We start from the raw sequence: 21502 nt of genomic DNA, 5'->3' as shown, positions 1-21502 counted from the left end.
TAAAGATAAAATTAATTTATTTGTCCTCACAACTTCCTGGGCCACACTTGGGGCCCCACAGTCCCAAACGTCCATCCTGCAGCAGTGGGCTATGGAGTCCAGTTCTCTGGAGTGCCTGCTCCCTTGTCCAGAGCTGCCTTGGGCTGGGCTGGGTCCCTCCTGACCCCATCATCCTGTTCCCACATGCAAGGGGTGCACAGGTCCACCTGCAGCCAGCTCGGGCCTGCAGCTGGCAGCAAGGATGACCTTGTGAATGGCTGCAGCACTAACACCTGCGGGCTGGAATGGGTGGGGGCTGGGAGAGGGAGAGCACACTGGAGGGTGTGGTTCAGTGCAGAGAGCTGCTGTTCTGCTCTTCAAAGGCCATCTTGCCCAGCAGCTGGCTGTCCAACTCCACCCCACTCACGGGTAGTTGGAAGAAGTTCATCTCAGCTGCTAAGGCTGCCATGGCCGAAGGATCTTGGCCAAACTGAGCTCGCAACATCATGTCCATTTTCTCCAGCCTCCTCTTGAGCCGCTTGGCCTCTCGCTCTCGGATGAGCCGGGCCTGCCGCTTCTCTGGGGTTTCATTAGCCCTCTTCAGCCTCATGGCCTCCCGATCCCGCTGCAGCCGGCGTGCCCGCTGCTCATCTGTCTCCTGCATGCGCTGCAGGCGCTTGGCCTCCCGGTCCCTCATGCGCCTCACCTCCCGCTCCTCAGGGGTCTCATTGTCCCGCCGGCTCTTCTTGGCCGTGCGCTCTCGTTCTAACCGCTGTAGCCGCACTTCCAAAGGCTCATTCTGTCGACGTAAGGCCCACTTGCGTACACTGGGGGTCTGAGCTTCCAGTAGCTTACGGTAGGCAGCACAGTTGTTGCACACAAGCAGAATTCCAGCAGGGTACACTGCAGGACTAAAGGCAATGTCTTTTCCCTCAGCACTGGAGGGACCCTCATTATGGGCTGGGGGTAGGGATTCCATATTAAGTACTTCAGGAAGCTTCTCACTGGAAAGCAAACATTATGGATGCTTAGTGTTTCCTTTTAGCAAGGTTCAGGTGTATCCAACCCTGATCTATTCTGTTTCTACTAGATCAGTTGCTCCGAGTTCACCACTAGGAGTCAGTGTGAATGCTTGGGAGGCCTCTCAGGGCTAGGGTGTCTACCAACTCTTAAAGCCCACCTAGAGTTACTGACTCAGCAAATTGCCACAGCAGCCCATCAGAAATCAGTGTGAAGTTTTCATTCCACACGAAATGAGGGTGTTTGTTACAGCTGTGCAGGGCAGCCCTGCTGTTGGAACGAAGGCTCCTGGAGGTGTGGGCTTCCTTCATGTACGATACAGCCACACTTCCTCCTCCTGGTACTGCCTGCAATACAAGGAAAACCTCTGCACTGTATACCAGACAGATGGCAAGAGGACACAATATTCAGAGTTCCCATTCTTCCTAGGACACAGTGGAGACTTAACGTCCTCACGTCAGGGTCCTCTCAGCACTCTGTAACTTCTCTTCTACATGCTTTTTCATGAATGTTGTTGGATTTCCCTATATCTCTTTCTAGTTACAACTACTATTCTGAAGGGAGAAGAAATGGGAATTCATTGTCCTTTGAGGATATGGAACAGAACAGGCACACACATTTCCTAGCCTTAACTTGTGTGTCCAGATGATCATGACTCAGTTGCCTTGCATTATCTTATCTCTAGCCTTCCCCTTGACTTGGAAAAGAACGCACACCCTGTAATTTATTCCCAGCAAAACAGGCTTAGGTGCCCAGCTAACCTGTTAAAAGTGGCATGGCTGGTGAAACGGGCTCCACACACAGCACAGTTAGACCGCTGGTCCTCTGAGTGGATTAGTAGGTGGCGACCCAATGACCCTGGGGAGCTAAGGGCTCTGCCACAGACAGGACACATGTAGCTCTTGGCACTCACCACTGCCGCAGTATGCTGTAAAACAGAGCCTTCATCTGTCAGTCTTGCACTGCCTCCAGGACAATCTGTACCCAATTAGAAATGACTTGCTGGACTTAACAACTATTCTCTGTGGTTAGCCCTGGAAAAGTCAATCTCCTGTGTTAGTGGGCCTGGCCATTCAGACCATTGCTCAGATTTCCTTTGCTTGAGTTCTGACCACATTCTGGAACACATGGCTGGCTTGAGGCACGTGAGGGTCTAGAGGCAGAGCCCTTTCAGACCCTGAGAGGAATTCACGCTCAGGATAACTTCCGTGTCTCCTGGCTCACACTATGCACTCACAAGTATACGTTACAGGAGTGCTGAAGGTTGGGAATACTGGCATACGAGAGGTATTTATGTTCTGCCTTTCCTCAATCTTTTTGAGATAGTCTTTTGAAGAAATACTTATTCTCATGAACCAACTATCTTTTTGGTACAATCCAGGCTGCCGTGTGTGCTGATGCTTTGTCAGTATGGATCACATGGCACAGGTGCCCTAGGATTGGGTCATGGTTAAAAAGAACATAGAAGTCTGTTATTCTGATCCCCTGTATACACTGTCACCAGTATTTCAGAAACATTTCTGTTAAGTAGTTTTTTTTCTTTTTTTTTAAAAAAAGATTTTTATTTATTTATTTGATAAGTAGAGTTATAGACAGTGAGAGAGACAGACAGAAAGGTCTTCCTTCTGTTGGTTCACTTCCCAAATGGCCGCCATGGCTGGAGCTAGGAGCCAGGAGCCAGGTGCTTCTTCCTGGTCTCCCATGCGGGTGCAGGCGCCCAAGCATTTGGGCCATCCTCCACTGCACTCCTGGGCCACAGGACTGGAAGAGGAGCAACTGGGACTAGAACCCGGTGTCCATATGGGATGCCAGCACCGCAGGTGGAGGATTAACCTAGTGCGCCACTGCGCTGGCCCCAAGTAGTTTTTTCTTTAAGTGGCAAAGAGAGAGAGAGAGAGATCTTGCATGTGCTGATTCACTCTCCAAATGACTGCAACAAACAGGACTAGACCAGGGTGAATCCAGGGGCCTGGAACTGCATCCATGTCTCCCATGTAGGAGGCAGGGGCCCGAGGACGAGAGCCATCATCTTCTGTCTCCCAGGATGCATTAGCAGGAAACTAAATGGGAAGCAGAGAAGTCAGGACTCAAACCAGCACTCTGATATATGATATGGTTGTTTCAAGCAGCCGCTTAACCTTTATGCCACTATGCCATCTCCTGATTTTTTTTTTCTTTAAAACAAGTACCCTGGGCGAGCACTTGGATTAGTGATTAAGACGTCTGCATCCCACATGGGAGTTCCTATAGGTTCAAAACCTGGATCTGCTCCTGACTCCAACTTCTAATTCAGACCCTGAGAGGCAGCAGTGATGATTCAAATAATTGGGCTCCTGCCACCCATGTGGGAAACCTGGATTTAGTTCTTGGCTCCCAGCTTTGCCCCAGCCAGTGGCATCGTAGGCATTTGGGGAGTGAACCAGCAGATAGGAGCTCACTCTTTGTGTTTGTCTATCTTTCTACCTCTCAAATAAATAAAAACAAATGTTAAAAAGGAGGATGGAGGGGGCCAGTGCTGTGGTACAGTAGGTTAATCCTTTGCCTATGGTGCCAGCATTCCATGTGGGCACCAATTCTAGTCCCAGATGCTCCTCTTCTGATCCAGCTCTTTGCTATCGCCCGGGAAAGCAGTGGAAGTGGAAGATGGCCCAAGCACTTGGGCCCCTGCATCCTCTTGGGAGACTTAGAGGAGGCTCCTGGCTCCTGGCTTTGGATTGGCCCAGCTCTGGCCGTTGTGGCCATCTGGGGAGTGAACCAGAGGAAGGAAGACCTTTGTATCTTCCTCTCACTGTCTAACTCTACCTGTCAAATAAATACATAAAATCTTTAAAAAAAAGTAGAATGGAGGCCGGCGCCGTGACTCAATAGGCTAATCCTCCACCTTGTGGCGCCGGCACACCGGGTTCTAGTCCCGGTTGGGGCGCCGGATTCTGTCCCGGTTGCCCCTCTTCCAGGCCAGCTCTCTGCTATGGCCAGGGAGTGCAGTGGAGGATGGCCCAGGTGCTTGGGCCCTGCACCCCATGGGAGACCAGGAAAAGCACCTGGATCCTGGCTTCTGCCATCGGATCAGCGCGGTGCGCCGGCTGCAGCGGCGGCCATTGGAGGGTGAACCAACGGCAAAAGGAAGACCTTTCTCTCTCTGTCTCTCTCTCTCTCACTGTCCACTCTGCCTGTCAAAAAAAAAAAAAAAAAAAAAAAGTAGAATGGAAATGCAGTTTCTATTTCACAATTTAAAATATGCATTAATGCCTGGGAAGGCAGAAGATGATGGCTCAAGTAGTTAGGTCACTGCCACCCCTGTGGGAGAACTGGATGGAGTTCCTGACTCTTGGCTTTGGCCTGGTCCAGACCTGGCTTTTGCAGCAGTATGGGGAGTGAACCACTGGATGGGAAGTCTCTTTCTTTTTTTCTGTCTCTTCCTCTCTGTCATTCTGCGTTTCAGATATATAAAAGAAATCTTTAAAAATAATAAATATTCATTAAATAATTTAGAAAAAAAAAACCACAATAAAAATTTTTAGTTTTTCTTCCTGGGACCACAGAACAAATTTACCCAATATATCCTACTTATTCTCTAAAATGTTTTGAGGTTTGGAGTGGACTCTTAATGTAAGCAACAATCCATGATTCCTCTAGGAGCCAGAGGCCAAAGCAACGTCTGGGGATCTGGGCTACACACAGGCCACCGGGCTCACATTCCAGAGCATGCAGGTCCCCACGCCATACCTGGTACACGTGAGCGATCAGCTGCTCCCGACTCCCACAGTCCAGCTGGCAGAGGGGACACTGGCAGAGTTCAAGCAAGGGGTCAGAACTCAAATTTTCTGTGACCTGCAATTCAACAAATTGTCAACTCATTAGGATTCTTGACTGGTCTCTTCTCTGTTCCTGTCTCTTAACAGGGAATCCTGTTACCAGGAGCACAACCTGATATCACATTATTATTAGGTTTCCCACTGTGGGCCCAAGGAAAAAGTAATAGTTAAAAGGGAATTAAATTTGCTCCTGTGTTCATTTTTTTTTTTAATTTTTATTTATTTGAAAGATTTCCCATCCACTGGTTCACTCCCCAAATGCCCTCAATAGCCAGGGCTGAGCCAGATTGGGATCTCAATCTGGGTCTCCCACAAGAGGGCCAGGGACCCAATGACTTGAGCCATCACCTGCTGCCTCTCAGGGTACACATTAGTAGGAAGCTAGAACTGGATGTGGAGCCAGGACTCAAACCTAGGCACCCTAATATGGGATGTGGGTGTCCAAAGTGGTATCTTAACTGCTATTCCAAATGCTTCCCTTTCCCCATGTTCATTTTTTTCCAAAGCTTCCTGTCATGAAGTCACAGGATTGCCCCAGGGAGAGCTGCTGTATTTTATCTCCATAAAGTAAGTTCTTTAAAGAAAGAATTAGCTTCCCTCCTATCATGCTTAGTGAAGGAATCTTCAGGAAACCAGTTAGTGAGAAGATGGCACCTCAAGCAACACTAATTTAAATTTGTAGGCATATTCTAGAATATTCGTTGGGAAGCAAGCCCTTCATTTTGCAAAGGTAAATGTTATGTCTGGAAAGAAGTGGGCAGCTTCAGGAAGCAGAGCAGTACGTGAGCTACAGTGAGGGAAGGTGGAAAAGGGAAGCTGGGTGAAGACTGTGGCTGAGGTATAGGCTCTGGTGTTGTACAAGAAGGCGCTTCATCCGAGGCCATTACAGGCAAGACGGTGACACATGGGCGAGAAGCATCTGGGCAGGTAGAGGGGTGGGGCGTTCCCAGACTCAGGAGCCATTTGTCACTTGCCTCATGGTCTACCACTTCGTTCCCACCAACAGGCTGCTCTGCATTTTCTAACTCTTTTTCGACTTTGACCACCCCGCCATCTTCCTCTGATGTGTGGGAAGAGACTTCATCTTGTGTGGTCTCCTCTTCATCACCCTCACTGTCACCTGGAACACACAAACTGGTCATTGGTTCTGATTTTTGCAGAAACATATCCTGAGCTGCTATCCACCCTAGACTTTGCAACTATAATGAAAAGCATTTTCAGATCTTCCCTAATAGAATTTTATCAGTTCTTAGTTGGCAACAAAGCACGTGAAGAGGGAACCAGCTACAGCTGTTATTTATTATGCTAGATACATACTAAAGAAAATGTGAGCTAAACCTGCATTGGAAATAGTTATTGGGCCATCTATATTATCATATAAATAATCCTATATATGGTCCTCAAATATCTCACACTTCACATTGCAGCTCCCAAGCACCTCATGCCGAGCTCACCTCTGTGGCGCACTCCCTCGACTTGCCAACAGTCCTCACTGCTCTTATTACTTACTTTTCTCCATGATGCCACAATGACTGTTTAACTAATCTGTTCTTTTCCAGAAAACCCCAAGGCAGCCCCATAATGACAGCACCAGCAAGTTCCTCTTTCTTCTTAACAGTAAAGGAAGCAGTAATGAATTAGGTAAAAACGGTGTAACTTTAGAGGGAAAGGGCTGGTTTTTTGCAGTGGGAAAATTCCAACCAACCTCTGACAGTTTGTAGCAATAACCCCCTCACTCTGTTCTTACTCCACTTGTAGTAACACAGCATTCCAAGCTAAGTAAGTCCATTGTTTCTGTTGGTCCTTTGGATTATCTTATGGATAACAGATGCATTAAATGGAAGAAATGGGCCATTCTTCACTTTAGAATTCTTATATAATTTCTTATGACTATAGAGCACAGGATGTGGCTGTGGGGAGATCTGCCAGTGGCTGTTTTTTCTCTATTATTAAATAAAAAAAAGAAATAAAACAAAATAAAAAACCCAATATAACAAATGGAGTTCTTTCTGAAAGGAATAAAAGTTCCAGTACCTTGAAGATCAGAATCCTCTTCTGATCTTCCCCAAACCTGGGGAAGCTGTCAAACTCCAACTCTATCCTAGTCCCACCTACATCCTGGACTCCTAGGCCACCACGAGCAAGAGAGGAGTGTTGGGAGAGTCTCCCAGGCTCTCTGCACTGAGACTCAGGGTTCGTGGAGAACAATGCTGTTATCTTCTCTTCATGACCTCTTGCATAATTTCTCAGTACTAGTATCTGGGCAATACCTATTATGTTTCCTTTTTTCCTGGCACAACTGATTGCATTCACTTTCTTTATAAGAAAATATAACCAAATGATTGTATTAGATATCCCAGTCTGTTGGTGGACTGGATGTGGACCCTCGAAGATCTATGGTATATATGCCTTAGTCCCCAGCCCAAAGCATCCTTTCATTTGAATCCATTTCAATAATAAAGGACAGGTAAAGATTAAATTATACCAGGTTTTCCCATCAGCTCCCTACTGGAATACTTTAAGCTTTGTCTATGACAATCTTATATCAAACACATTTTTATAATTTATTAGTAATCTAAACATTTCTCCACAAGAATGGTTTTTGAAAAATAGATGTGCTGTCTAGGGGGCTGACATATCTTTTCCAGAAATGATGGAAACCTATTAGGCTTTTGTAGATGTTGCTAGTCTTACCTGGTACTCTGAAACTGGAGGCTCCCATAGGTTTTCTAGAAATTTAGGGGTTCACTATTCTGTACCTGAGTCATTAGTTGCCAAATTATTATTATTATTATTATTATTTTTTTTTTTTTTTGACAGGCAGAGTGGACAGTGAGAGAGAGAGACAGAGAGAAAGGTCTTCCTTTGCCGTTGGTTCACCCTCCAATGGCTGCTGCGGCCGGCGCGCTGCGGCCGGCGCACCGCGCTGATCCGATGGCAGGAGCCAGGAGCCAGGTGCTTTTCCTGGTCTCCCATGGGGTGCAGGGCCCAAGCACCTGGGCCATCCTCCACTGCACTCCCTGGCCACAGCAGAGAGCTGGCCTGGAAGAGGGGCAACCGGGACAGAATCCGGCGCCCCGACCGGGACTAGAACCCGGTGTGCCGGCGCCGCTAGGCGGAGGATTAGCCTAGTGAGCCGCGGCGCCGGCCAAATTATTATTTTGTTATTGCTTAACCATTTGGGTAGAAACTGTAGTTCTTAGATGGTTACAGAACTCTTTCCCTCTTTGCTCTCCCCCAGCCTCAAATTTGGAGAAAAATCAGATATGTCACTCTTATTTGACACTATAATAACCAATATCAAATAGCTGAGATCAGAAAAGTATGGAAATCTTCCGAGGAAATAAAACGTCTCAAAATGTGTATTTAGGCAGGTCACGGGAACAGATCATCCAGGAGACTCAACTTGTAAAAGCCTCTGTGTTTTGATTTTCTTTTCTTTTTTTAATTTTTGACAGGCAGAGTTAGTGAGAGAGACAGAGAGAAAGGTCTTCCTTCTGTTGGTTCCCCCCCAAAACGGCCGCTACGGCTGGTGCTGCTCTGATCCAAAGCCAGGAGCCAGGTGCTTCCTCCTGGTCTCCCATGCGGGTGCAGAGCCCAAACACTTGGGCCATCCTCCACTGCATTCCTGGGCCACAGCAGAGAGCTGGACAGGAAGAGGAACAACCAGGACAGAATCCGGCACCCCAACCGGAACTAGAACCCGGTTTTCCAGCGCCACAGGCGGAGGATTAGCCTAGTGACCTGTGGCGCCGGCCTGTGTTTTCATTTTCTTAACCACAGGGATCTAACTAGGACCTTGGAGCAGGAAAACCTCAACCTTAGCCCTGTATGTGTGGCATAATCGCATCACTAAACAAATCTTGTGTAACATTTTAACTGGGCCCTCAAGTAAAATCTGATCAAGGCTGTCCTTATGTTTCATTAATTATGAACAAATATGAGTAGATACCAGGAGACAGGGAGTTTTTCTTCTTGAGCATTAATTATTCCTCTGTTTCTATCACAACCATTATGAACCTGTGATTGGCACTGTGCCAAGTGCTGTACTCTATGCATTTATAAAACATAATGCCAAACCTGTCCTGTCTTTCTAGACAAGCACACACTCACACATCTTCACGTACCCTTGGGGACTGAGGACTCACATACCTCCTCCTTTACATCTTCCTCCCAACCCCCATGCATAATCCCCAGAGCACACACACTCTGATAATTCTTCTCCCATTGCCCTGAGTCATTACCAGAAGGTGCAGAACTCACTGCTACTGGAGTCCTGATCTCTTAGTTGTTGGATAGCTTGTCGCTGACTGCCAAGGTCTCCAGGAAAATCAGTTTTCATCATCGCCTGGCGGGCTTGCTCTTCTAGCCCAGCAAATACTTGATCCCCTGGTGGTCACAAGGAAAAATAGTCAGGCCACCAGCTGGGCAGCATGTTCCCAGGCAAGCTGGCTGGAAGGTCAGACCATTCAAAGGAGGAGACAGGCAGGTACCCGTGGTGGGTCACTCATCTCCGAGTCAGCCTGCTGCCTCCAACAGCTTCTGGGCACAGCTGCTCTTCTGGGCAGTAAGCCAGATGCTCCAGAAAGTATAGCCTGCTTCTTTTAAATCCTCATAGACTTGACTCTTTCAAAAGGTGATCAATGATACTTTACAGATTTACAGCATCTCAATTCCATTTACAACCTTGCATCAAGACTGGGGAGAGAGAGGCAAGAAGCAGCAAAGTCAAGAGAGGAAGATAGTGCACCCAATCTGAGCAGCTAAATGTGCTCACATTATGGCCCTGTGTCCATCTCTGACTGAAAACAAGTGTCTCCAATAATTCTTCTAGGCAGCACTCTCTCTAATTCTGTGTTCATCCACTCTCTTCCCAAGACTTGCTTTAGAAGTTGTTCCCTGAATTTCCAGTACTATCATAATTAGCATTAGACTAGAACAGGTAGTATATGAAGTAATTTCTGCTGAAGAATGACCTTTATGATTTACAACTAATTTACAACAAGTATTCTTCTAACTAATTTACAGCAGGTTATATTTATCTAGTCTTCTTGGTTCAGTGTAGTCTTTTTATTTGTATTCAGTATCCAAAGGCCCTGAACTTGTCCTTGATTTTGCATTTCATGAACTCTGGGATCCATGTGGTTGTTGAAGAGTTAACATTTAAGTGCTTTTTTATTTCCAGGAGACCAGACCATAAGAAGAAAAAGAGTTCAGTTTCTCTGGGTTTCCATTATCTCAGCCAGAGTGGAAACTACATTTCTCATTCCCCAGCCAGCAAAAGGGAATAATAAAAGCCCTGATGAAAAGTCTGACAATAGAACAGGCCCTGTACATAGGCTCAGGTTCCCAGACAGGATACAGTGATGTGGGAGGTATGAACTGATGAGGTCACCTGCACAACTAGTCCTCTGGGCAGTGAAAGAATCGATGTGAACTAGGCTTCGTGTGATTCATTCAGCAAACATTCACTGAGCATCTACAGTATGTTAAATTCTGAACACTAATAACAGTTACTATTTGACACTTGCTATTTCCAGGCTCTATATTTAAGTGCTTTATAGTCTTTGCCTTGCCTTTATTCTGTGAAAAACTTTTAGGTGGTAGATATTACTATCTGTATTTTATTGAAGAGGAAACTAAGTTCCATGTTGGAACCAAATATTCAAACCCAGGTCTGTCCAACTCTAATGTGTATTATTTTTTAACCAATTTCTAATAAAGATGTAAGTAGAAAGTTAAAAGGTTTATCCAGGTGTTTTTGCTGAAAACAAATGTTTGTATCTGTGTGAGAAGAATGGCTATGATCCAAGTGTTAGTGTTAACTTCATACCATGGGAAACTGATACATACAATTCAAATAGCAAAATAATATTCTCAGGGCCAGTATGTGACAAAAGCAAAAATGATGCTTCTGATACCATGTCATGAGTTAGCAAGCCTGGATTAGAGAAACTAACATTATAGCTATTATGACTCACACTGTGGGTGGAAATGGAGGTGGTTGGTATTAAAGTGTACTCTCAGTTATATGGCTCTCAAATAAAGGAAAAAATAAGCTCCTTTAAGTCAGTCTTCATAGTATCCAAAATACCAGGGCCAGCGCTGTGGTGCAGTAGGCTAAGCCTCCACCTGTGGCACTGTCATCCCCTATGGGCAGTGTTTCGTGTCCCGGCTGCTCCTCTTCCAATCTAGCTCTCTCCTATGGCCTGGGAAAGTAGTGGAAGATGGCCCAAGTCCTTGGGCCCCTGCACCGGCATGAGAGACCTGGAGGAAGCTCCTGGCTCCTGCCTTCAGATCAGCTCTGCTCCAGCCTTTGGTGGCCATTTGGGGAGTGAACAAGCAGAGGAAAGACTTTCCTCTCTGTAACTCTACCTCTCAATTAAATGAATAAATCTTAAAAAGAAAAAAGAAAGAAACCATCTTCCCCCCATCCCCCCCCCCAAAAAAAAAAAGGTGGGGCTTTGGGTATGATCTTTCAAACAATATGCAAGATACCACATTGGATATGAATTACTTGTTAGAGAAAGTAAAAAAATGAATTCTGCGTTAGATTGTTTCCTCTTCCCTCTCTGTGGAAGTAAAATACTTAATTTTTCCATGTTAATTTCCTTGCAACCACAAGATTGTGTCCAACTGGAATAGTTACTGAATTCCTCTGGGTAGGTGCATGTTTTCAGATGTAGAAGCCAGGGGCAGACACGGCACTACAGCACAGGTTACATACTAGAATATCATCCTCAAGGGTCAGACCATTCTTGTCACTGACACTTCAGGTCTCTAAAGAATCCAAGCTAGAAGCCAGCTAAGTATGTAACCAAGAATAAGCAATAAACTTTTTTTTAACAGAAATACCATTCAATTGGTAGAAAGACATTTAAAAGGACAAAGACCTTTGACAATGAGCCAGTGACCCAGTTTAATTTTCATGAATTTGAACTCGTTTTTTTTTTATGTATTAAATATAGAACATTAAATTTTTTTTTAGAATTTTCCTTTTATTTGAAAAGCACAGAGACAGAGACATGGAGAGAGAGAGAGATCTTTCATCCACTGGTTCACTCCCCAAATGCTTGCAACAACTGGAGCTGGGCCAGGTAAAAGCAAGGAGCCTGAAACTCAATCTGTGTCTCCCACATGGTTGCCAGGGACCCAAGTACTTGAACCATAACCTGCTTTCCTCCCAAGGTGCGTGTTAATAGGAAGCTGGATGGGAAGCGGAGGTCAGAACTTGAACCAGGCACTCCGATATGGGATGCAGGCATCCCCAGTAGCAACTTAACTGCTGCAATATATACACTCCTCTTCATTTTCTTTTTCTTTTAAGATTTATTTATTTATTCAAAAGTCAGAGTTACACAGAGAGAGGAGAGGAGAGGCAGAGAGAGAGAGAGGTCTTCCATCCAATGGTTCACTCCCCAGTTGGCCACGACAGCCGGAGCTGCGCCGATCCGAAGCCAGGAGCCCGGAGACTGTTCCAGGTCTCTTACACAGATGCAGGGGCCCAAGGATTTGGGCCATCCTCCACTGCTTTCCCAGGCCAAGCGGACAGCTGGATTGGAAGTAGAGCAGCCGGGACTCAAACCAGCGCACATATGGGATGTCAGCACTGCGGGCAGCGGCTTTACCCGCTACACCACAGTGCCGGCCCATCCTATTCATTTTCAATTGATTTGAAAGGCAGAGAGACAGACACAGATAGACAGATTTGTCTGTTTACTCCCTAAATGCCCCCAACATCCAGGGCTGTGCATTATCAGGAAGGTGTATCAGAAGTGAGAGCAGGGCTTGAACCCAGAGACTGCAACAGGAGAGCAGTGTCCCAAATGCTGTGCCAAACCTACTCCCCAAATTTATTTTTGTCTATTGATATTTTCTAAATATTTAGGCCTTCACAGAACAGAGTCTATTTAATACAACTTACCTAAGATTCTTGCTAGCAGTCTTGCCTAGGATAATTAGAATAAATTAATTTTGTCATTCCTTTTTTTGGTAGTTTGAAATTAAGTGCTGTGCTCTTATATTTTATTCTATTCTTGACTGGGAGAAAAAGGCTTAAGTAAATTTTATTCCTTAAGAATATTCCTATAGGGGCTGGCGCTGTGGCGCAGTGGGTTGAAGCCCCAGCCTGCCAGGGTCAGCATCTCATATAGGCACTGGTTCGAGTCCTGGCTGCTCCTCTTCCGATCCAGCTCTCTGCTATGGCCTGGGAAAGCAGTAGAAGATGGCCCAACTCCTTGGGCTGCTGCACCCATGTTGGAGACCTGAAAGAAGCTCCTGGCTCCTGGGTTCTGGCTTCAGCTCAGCTCAGCTCTGGCCGTTGGAGTCATTTGGGGAGTGAACCAGTGGAATGGAAGACCTCTCTCTCTCTCTGGCTCTACCTCCCTCTGTAACTCTTTCAAATAAATAAATTAAAAAAAGAATGTTCCTATTTAAACAGTACCACAAAGCAAAATATATAACAACCTTTTAAAAAAAATTTTAGCAGAACATATAAGAACATATGCGAATGATCTTCTAGTAGTCACTGTTTACCTAATCTCCAAATCCAGTTGTCCAGAATTATCCTTTCATAAAAGGCAGTGAGACTTGCTATAAGTATGTCATGTCAATTCAAGTATAATGTAATCCAGAGAGATAGTAATGATTAAGAAGTGTTACTGAATTGCCTGTTTTCATAATGTGGAACTGTTTCTTTCTTGAGACTGTTATAGGTTTAAAAAAAAAATCCTCTGGTCCCAGAATTAATGTAGCACAACCATCTTTTTGATTTTGAGTAGTTGTCTGTCAATGGTTGAGAAGAGTCTTGTAGGCGTCACAATAAAAAAACAAGGTGCTACCTCATGTGTTTTTGTAGAAAATCAAAATACTGTTTGTCTCAGATTTGGCTAAGATGTTTCAGACAGCATAAGAACAAGGCCATGTGAGTAAGTCTGGAGAATAGAGAAGAAGACCGGAATGACAGATTTCACAGTTCTTCTTCTGGGGTCCCTGTTGCAGCTAAATAAATGCAATTTCAAGCTGACTGAAATTAAGTGAGGCAGATGAACTATATTCCCTAAGAGAGCAGATGTCAAGTTCAGAAGAAACAACTAGTCATGGGAAGGAGGAGCTCAGGTTTCCACTCAGCTAACCCAAGGTGGTATCACATGTTGGGAACACAGCCATTTGCCTCAGGAGGATGAGAACAGAATCAATGAAGGCAAAAAAGTTACACTTTTTAAGAACAGAGGGGACTCCAAAGGCTTTCATTCCTGCTTCTCTATGAAAAGCTTTTAGTTGAAATTGAAGGTTTTTAGTCTCTTATGTATTTTGCAATCTGAGACTAAAAGTCTTAGGAAAAACAAATTTTCCCTTTTTTAGTGGTTTAGTTGGTTCAAACACAGGCAAGTGTGCAAGGGACTGTCTTTTCAACCTCTACACAGAAACTTGTGCTCAAGTGGGTGAGATGGGGAGGGAAGGAAACCGGGGAGAATCAGAGAATCAGCCCCTCAGCGCTTCTCCGTAACTAACAGTTCTGGCTTCACTCCAAAAGCTGCACGTCAAGTTACTAATGAAGGGAGGCAGGCAAAACACGGGGTCTGCCGCATGTTTAGGAGGAAAGGACTGTGCCAGTAGTTGAGACGTAAGAGTCCTGAGGAAAACCAAGTAGACGCCTCGGCAGCCTGCCCAGTGGCTTCCAGGTTGGAATGAACAAATGCTCCTGCGCTACCGCAGTGGGATTCCAACATGGCCTTTCAGGAGTGCTTCTAGCTTCATGCCACAAGGTCTAGGTTTGCACAGAAGGCAGATCTAATGAAGCTCAGCCATTATTCCGCTCAAGTGCTGATTGGCTTTGACATCTGTGCAAAGCCAGATGTAGACTTTCCTGCCTCCCATACCTGAGTCCATTTCATATTCTTTAAATAAGCAGCATCACATTCAATATATTTCACTGCAAGGTGAGTGGAGAATCAAGAAGTCAGAAAACTAAAATTATCTATTTCTACTCATCACTGCCATGGGCAAGAAGATGATCTTTCAAAACGGGCAGGGTCAGCTTCATTCCCAAATAATAAATAAAACAAGGTCCTCAGCAAACAGCACATCTCAGTGCATTTGCTTCCTTAGTCCTGCTGAGTCCATCAGCTGAGAAGCCTTCCAGAGGCATCACTGCAAACGGCCACTCCTTAGCGGTCTGCTTTGTAGGTGCAGCTAAACCTCGGTATTCATAGCCCCAAAATAAAGGACCTCCTCATCACCACTGAAGACACTACAAAGTCCCATCCAGTCTACCACAATACAGCTTTTACTTGCTTGGCTCTGGTAACTGCATTGTGCAACTGTGAAGGTGTGATACTTTCCACTCCTCTGGGGCCTGTCTGTCCATCTGTTTTCCAGCTCCGACACCAGCTCATCTTGGCTTTGCCTCACTATGGTAGGAGGAGATGCAGCTGATGGATACATGTGGTGTGACGCAAACACAGACCACCCAAACCTTTACTGGCTTCTCTGGCCTTACCACAGTCATGCCATCATTACAGCAGATGTTTTCCTCGAATCTAACCAATCTCTTGGGACAGGAGGTTTTGGCAAACACTCAACTCCTAAAATTGCCTTATTTATGAAGCCATCATCTCTAAGAGTATCTTTCCTGCCCTGCCTTCTTGGGGTCACATTTGTGTCTTCTATCAGTCAACACTCATCTTCAGCTAGAGCTGAGAAGACAATCTCTCTGACCCCTGTGTTGGAGGGCCTGTGCTAGAGAAACTCATTTATCTCCCTTGACAATCCTCACATTCAGGCCCACTGCATTTTACTGTTTCTACATCCTTCCTAAGCCACTCATCTTTACAATAAATAGCTCAGACATGCACCTGTTCCAGAACACACTCTTGAAAGCATTCAACAGTTCTATTTCAGGCAACTTACCCAGGACTTAGAAGAATGAATTGTAAATGGGAGTTTGCTACCCTAGTTTTGTTCATCTGTAAGATGTCAAAGTTCCCTTAATTCTTCCATTAAAACCATTTTGTCTCATACTCTTGAAATTATCCAAAAAGTAAGATGAAGTACATAGTGCCTGACATATCACATGTTTTTAAATAATTTTTAGTTCTCCTGTCTTCTTGCCTAATTTATCTTATCAAATTTCAGGGTTTTTTTTGTTTGTTTGTTTGTTTTTTTACTTTAAAAAAAATCCTTTCATATGTTACAGCTCTGAATTTCGTTCAAACACTGGTGTCCTTACTCAGTCCATCATAATCAAAGGGAGCTATTTGTCCCTTCAATCACTATTTGGGTGAGCACGCCCATCTCCCTGGATCACAGGAAAATGGCAAAGCATTTTAAACGTGTGCAACACTACCACTGATTTAGTAAGTACTTTTTGAATGCTCTCTATGAGCACTGCTAAAGTAAAGAGGAACTATACATACTCAACATTTCTGTCCTCTAGAAGTTTACAATCCAGTTAATGAAATATAAATATGAAACTGTTGTGAAACAGTGCAAGGCAACCCTGCAAGGCACACCTGGTCTTCCTGTTTCTAGTCTCTCCCTCACTCCCACACACTTCTTCATTGTAGCAAAACACTGCATTCTGAATGTCACTCAGTTCTGCCTGCTTAAAAACCATTAGGAGCTCCCACCAGTCTACAGAGTGAAATTTGAACTTGGCCTGAATGTCAGGCCTCCATAATTTAGTTAAACTTCTAACTTTATGTTCTATGACTTCTGGACAAATGAATGTCTGCCTCAAACTAAGTCTCTCCATCCTCTGAACATGATAGTTCCCTCCTGGATATTTGCTCACTCAGTTTTTCCTACTCCACTTTCCCTCTCATTTCTTTTTTTTCTTTTTCTTTTCTTTTTTTTTTTTTCAAATCCACTTTCTCACCTCCTAAGGCCCAGTTCAGGTTCATGGTCTAGGTCCTCTACTGTCACTCTCTCACTATCTCAGTCCACAGGGATCTTTTATCTTCTCTCCTCTTCCGTGGTACACACAGTCCGCAGCACTTCTATTTGGCACTTTGCATATATTATCTTGTATTTTCAAATACTTAAGTTATATATGTTACAGTCTTGTGTATCTTATATTGTTTTACAGCCCTGACATTTAGCATAAGGATTTGCGCAGAGCAGGCTACCTATAATTGTTAATATGGATATTAAGTATGAATCAAATGTACACACACCTAAGAGGTTCCTAACACCTCCTTCAGCAACCAGACACACTTTAAACCATCAAGAGTCTTTTTTCCTCACAAACTAGTGAGAGTGCAAGTTACTCTTCCAACCCTCAACATTCCCAAGTCCCAGAAGACAAAGCCCAATACTCACAGTGAACTTTATTTGGATTAGTCTGTTTCCGACGGGACATGTTTCTCTGATATGAGAATTCTGGCCTTTCCCAGTTTCACGACTGCATGTGTTACTATTTCTTTGCAAGGTGCTAGCCTACAATAAAAAGGATATTATTATCATATGCCATTTCCCCCAGAAATTATGCAAAATTAAAAAGACTTTGAAAAATAGCTCCAGAGCATATAAAACTCACCAGTTATAAATAATTGAACTACCAAAAGAAATGAATAAATCTCTAATACAATGTCACAAGAAGTTAAAGAGAAGACTCCTTCAGAGGATTAGGGAATTCCACTCAGAATCCAATTGTAGAATCCATTCTGTTAAGTGATCATGATCAAGGTCACAGGAAAACAGAGGAAACAAAATTCAGGCAACCAAGCCTAACCAAGGTTAAAAGTGCGGCAGACTCAAAGGAATAATCCCATGAGTTGTAAGAGAAGCAAAGGGAAGTCAAAGAATGGCAGCTCACATTGCACACGCTCTGTAATCTGCACCAACGGGAGCCTCAGACATTTTGCTAAGAAGTTGTTTGGCAGCAAAGTCATCATATCCCTGTGAGACAGGCAGTGTCACAAAACTCTTAGGCGTCTATAAATTAAAGCAGTGTGGGAAACAGAGCCTGTACCTGGTGACAAGACACAGTGGTGGGCACTGTGGATGACAGGGTACAGAAGCAAATCAAAGTGCCAGGGTTGGAGATGGACCCTCACAAGAGCCAGCTGACATCCATGTTACTGAGTGCTAGCCCAGCACCTCAGGGGGAACACCAGTCCGCCCTGCTCACACGCGCTGGAGAAGGGGTCAGAGTCGGTAACTTCGGAGCTGTTTCTTAACCCAGCCTCTGGGGAGCAGAGAGCAGTGGGAGGAACGGGAAGAAACGCTCCCTAAACAAGAAGCGCTGCAGAGACTGTCTGCGCCCCGACAGAGGAGGGGACACACACTGGAGCCTGGAAGTTCCTGGTTAACTGCAGGAAAACTGTCCAGCCACAAGCACTGTGAGAGGATTTCAAATCAATGGGTTAGTAGCAGAAGCTGTGACATTTTCTTTAAAAGATGGGGTGAATCAACAGATACAAAGAGATGAATTCTTTCCTACCAAAGACGGAATATGGATGGGAGGGTTTCTGCCCTCTCAAATTGTACTCACATTGAATTAGCAAAACTCATTTATTTCCTTAAGAGGAGTTATGAGAAGTGACTACTGGCTGCATGTAGTTTGCACTCTGGTTAATGGACCCACCTCCTGTTTTGCCCACTGACTCCTCTATGTAGCTAGAAAGGACCTCAAGCCTGTAATCAGATCCTGCCTTCCCTTACCAAAAGAAGAAAGAAACCACAAATGGCAAAGACAGGCCTCCACAGGAAGTGGCAAAGGAAGCAGCTTTCAGGCAGTCTTCTATCACATCTGCATATCAAGCACAGTTCTCTTTCAGACCTTTAATTAAAAATAAAGAAAGAAACTCCAAATGTATGCAGTAAAAGAACATTTTAATGACTCAGGGAGCAGTATACTGCATGCTAATACTAGTGGTGTATGTTCTAAGATTTGTTTCTGTTTCCAATCACGCAGTTATTTTATTAATGGAAGCAGAGAGCGAGTATCACACTCGCCATCTTTTCCTCTGTGTCTCTGGAACCACCAAGTGGGAAGCTGAATGAAATGCCAGTTGACTATCAATTACTCTGAAAATACACCTCCCTATCGTATAAAGAAAAAACGGAATCTTGACTAATGTTTACATTTTCTCTCCATCAAGATCAGAAATCGAAACTGTGCCATCAAGTCCCTTCTGAAGGAAGGCCCAGTGGGTTGAGCCTGGCTCTGTGCAGCAGTTCCAGGCTAAAGCTACCAGGCGGAAGACAGCATCTGCATATTGAAATGGGCAGTGTCCACGGCCTCTCACGAGCCTCCTAGTGGCCGAAGGGGGAACTGACCAGGTGGTACCCCATGGGACGTCACACCTGAGGGATGGGGGAAACAAGCAAACACCCTCCCCTCTCGCAAAGCAAGAGCAATAACAAAACACCCCTAACTCACACCCCCACCACAGGGACTGGCGTTATGGACTCTCGAAAATAAATAAGGAATAAACAGCCCCGAAAGGGCACTCCTGACCCCACAGCCGGGTCTCGGGGATGCGGTGCCGCTCATACAACCGACAGCCACGCTGCCCCAAAGGTCGTTCGTCCCGCGTCACTTTCACACGGCCACATCTAAGACGAACCCCAGTTCACGGGCAGCTGCCCGAACATCACCACCCAGAAGGCAGATGGGATGGAGAAGGGCAAACCGGCTGCAGGGCTCCGGGGGGTTTCCGCTGGCGAGGGAAGGCGGCTTTGTCCGTGCCGCCCTCGGCCGCGGCCTCGCCTCCCCCGGCCCCGACGCTGCTCTCCCCCAGGCGCGACCCCAGCTCTAGCAGACGAGGGTGCACTCCCACCTCCAGCTCTGCGGCAGTTCCCACGGAGCGCAGCCGACTCGCCCGGATCCAAGCGGCGCGTATCTGCCCAAAGAGGAGGACAAGGCGCTGGTCAGGCCCGAGCGGTCCGCACAGGTACGTCTCGCGACTGCCTGGCCCCGAGCCCGAGGGGGCCCGCGGCGCCCGCACAAGCCCTCAGACCACGCAGGCTCGGCTGAATCCTAAATTTAGAAGCCGTCCTGCGAGACGCGAATCGGGCGCCGCTGCCCCCGGCCGCACTCCCACGCCCAGCCTCCCTCCCGCAGCTCCACCCCGGCCTGTCACTCGCAGCGCGGCCGCCCGAGCCGGCCCGGCCCGCCAGGCCCGTGGCCCGGACCCCGCGGGAGGGACCCCTGGGGGGCCGGCGCGGAGGGAGGGGTGCGCCACGGCCGCCCCCGCCCCCTCCCCGCACACAGACAAAAGGACCGGCTGTCGGCGGCCCCGGGCGGGCCGGGGGCCCCGCATCCTCAGGCCGGCCGCCGAGGCAGGACTCGGCAGTGTCTTTACCCGGCGCCTCGGCGCTCCGCTGCGCTCCGGGGCCCTGGGCCCCGCCTCCGGACAGACGGACCGCCGGACAATGGGCCCCGGATCGCGGCTCGGGCCGGCTGGGCCGGAGCTCTCCAGGACCGGGCCCCGGAGGACGGAGGACGGCTCCGGGCCGAGCCGGTGGCGGGGAGCCGAGGGGCGGCGCTGCAGACGGACAAAGCCAACGGCAGACAGACGGACGGAGGGGGAAAAAGATGGCGACACGGGCGGCGGGAGCGCGCTGCTCGCGCACCCGCAGCGAGCGGGGCGCGTGCACGAGCGCCTCCCCTCCCCCCGCGGCCGGTCCCCCCTCCCCGCTCCCCGGGCGCGCGCCGGGCGCCGTGGGCGGGGCTTGGAGGGCGAGGGTCCTGGGAGGCGGGACTTCAGGGAGCATCCAATGCCGGGCGTCGGGGTGGGGGGGTGTCGCCTGAGTCCGCGGCCCGCGAGACCCCGGAGCCCCGCGTCCCCCGGGCCGTCCCTCTGCGGCCCTGTCAGCCCTTCGACACCCCACCCTGTCAGCTGCGAGCCTGGTTTCCCACACCCCCCATCCAGTTCAGCCACAAAACCCACATCCCCCGGCCGCAGGCGCACCGCGGGCTCCCCCTCCCGCGGCCGGCGTCGGCCGGGTCCCGCCGGCAGCACAGGTCCTCAGCGCGGCGCGAGGCGGCCGCGGCCGGGGCGAGGCCCTGAAGGGGACCCTCAGGTGTCTTTCGGGTGTCGGCTTCTCAGCCCGGAGAGCGTCTGCACTCAGGGCTGGACGGCCTGCAGCGGCTGCCGCTTAACGGGCACGGGGGCAAGTGGCGGCGGCTGGGCTCCGCCTGCCGGGAAAGCACCTGCCGCCGCCGCCTCCCTGCGGCCCGCTCGCCGGTCTCCCCGCGGCTCCCGCGGCAGAGGTGAGGTGCGGGCAGGGGGAGCCTGGCTCTGCCGCTGACCAGCCCGCGACTTGAGTCTCTGTTTCCTAAAATGTAATTCCTGGCCTCCGCTCCCACAGAGCTGTTGTGCCGTTTAAAAAGTAAGAGAGTTTCTGGAAGTATTACGCAAATATTCATGATGATTCCTGGCCCCGCAGGACACAGAGCTACTGAGGGCGCTGACGCTCGCTGATAAAGTGTCAGGCCCTGGTATTTGCATAAAGCATTAAAAAAAAAGATTTTATTTATTTGAGAGGCAGAAAGAGAGACAGAGTAACCTTCCATCCGCTGGCTCACGCCCTAAATGGCTGCTGCCCTGGAGGCTGGGCCAGGCCAAAGCCAGGAGCCAGGAAGTCCATCCAGGTCTCCCGCGAGCGCGCAGGAGCCCAGTCACCCGAGCCATCCTCTGCTGCTGTCCCAGGCGCCCAGCAGGAGGACGCTGGACGGC

At 47.6% G+C, this 21502-nt stretch overlaps 1 protein-coding gene across 11 annotated transcripts; it reads right to left on the bottom strand.

Annotated features, from left to right (window-relative positions):
* Positions 1 to 20856, bottom strand: ZNF821 (zinc finger protein 821). Of its 11 annotated transcripts, none has more exons than XM_089320415.1 (9): positions 20735 to 20856; positions 19601 to 19663; positions 18480 to 18597; positions 17136 to 17252; positions 9078 to 9203; positions 5789 to 5934; positions 4726 to 4830; positions 1761 to 1927; positions 1 to 983 (listed from the first exon to the last, which is right to left on the bottom strand). In XM_089320415.1, the coding sequence occupies exons 4-9, from the start codon at positions 17173 to 17175 to the stop codon at positions 329 to 331; spliced, it is 1239 nt and encodes a 412-aa protein (XP_089176541.1). In that variant the 5' UTR covers positions 17176 to 17252; positions 18480 to 18597; positions 19601 to 19663; positions 20735 to 20856; the 3' UTR covers positions 1 to 328. The 11 variants fall into 11 exon arrangements, with proteins under 11 accessions (XP_089176541.1, XP_069918793.1, XP_089176542.1 ...); XM_070062692.2 differs by lacking the exon at positions 20735 to 20856 and adding an exon at positions 20126 to 20470 and having other exon boundaries at positions 9059 to 9203; XM_089320416.1 differs by lacking the exon at positions 20735 to 20856 and adding an exon at positions 20126 to 20470 and having other exon boundaries at positions 1913 to 1977.
* Positions 20857 to 21502: the final 646 nt, after the last annotated feature.

Source organism: Oryctolagus cuniculus, chromosome 18 (assembly GCF_051225735.1).
Source record: "Oryctolagus cuniculus isolate XC-2025 breed Fujian yellow rabbit chromosome 18, ASM5122573v1, whole genome shotgun sequence".
Taxonomy (NCBI): domain Eukaryota; kingdom Metazoa; phylum Chordata; class Mammalia; order Lagomorpha; family Leporidae; genus Oryctolagus; species Oryctolagus cuniculus.
The sequence above is the reverse complement of the archived record's forward strand: the minus strand, read 5'-3'. Positions and strand labels throughout refer to the sequence as shown.

Coding starts and splice junctions, on each gene's coding strand:
- ZNF821 (XM_089320415.1), bottom strand. CDS start 17,175: ATGTCCCGTCGGAAACAGACTAATCCAAATAAAGTTCACT. Junction 9,204..17,135: donor TAATCCAAATAAAGTTCACT/GTGAGTATTGGG, acceptor TGTGACCACCAG/GGGATCAAGTATTTGCTGGG. Junction 1,928..4,725: donor TGATCGCTCACGTGTACCAG/GTATGGCGTGGG, acceptor TCTGTTTTACAG/CATACTGCGGCAGTGGTGAG.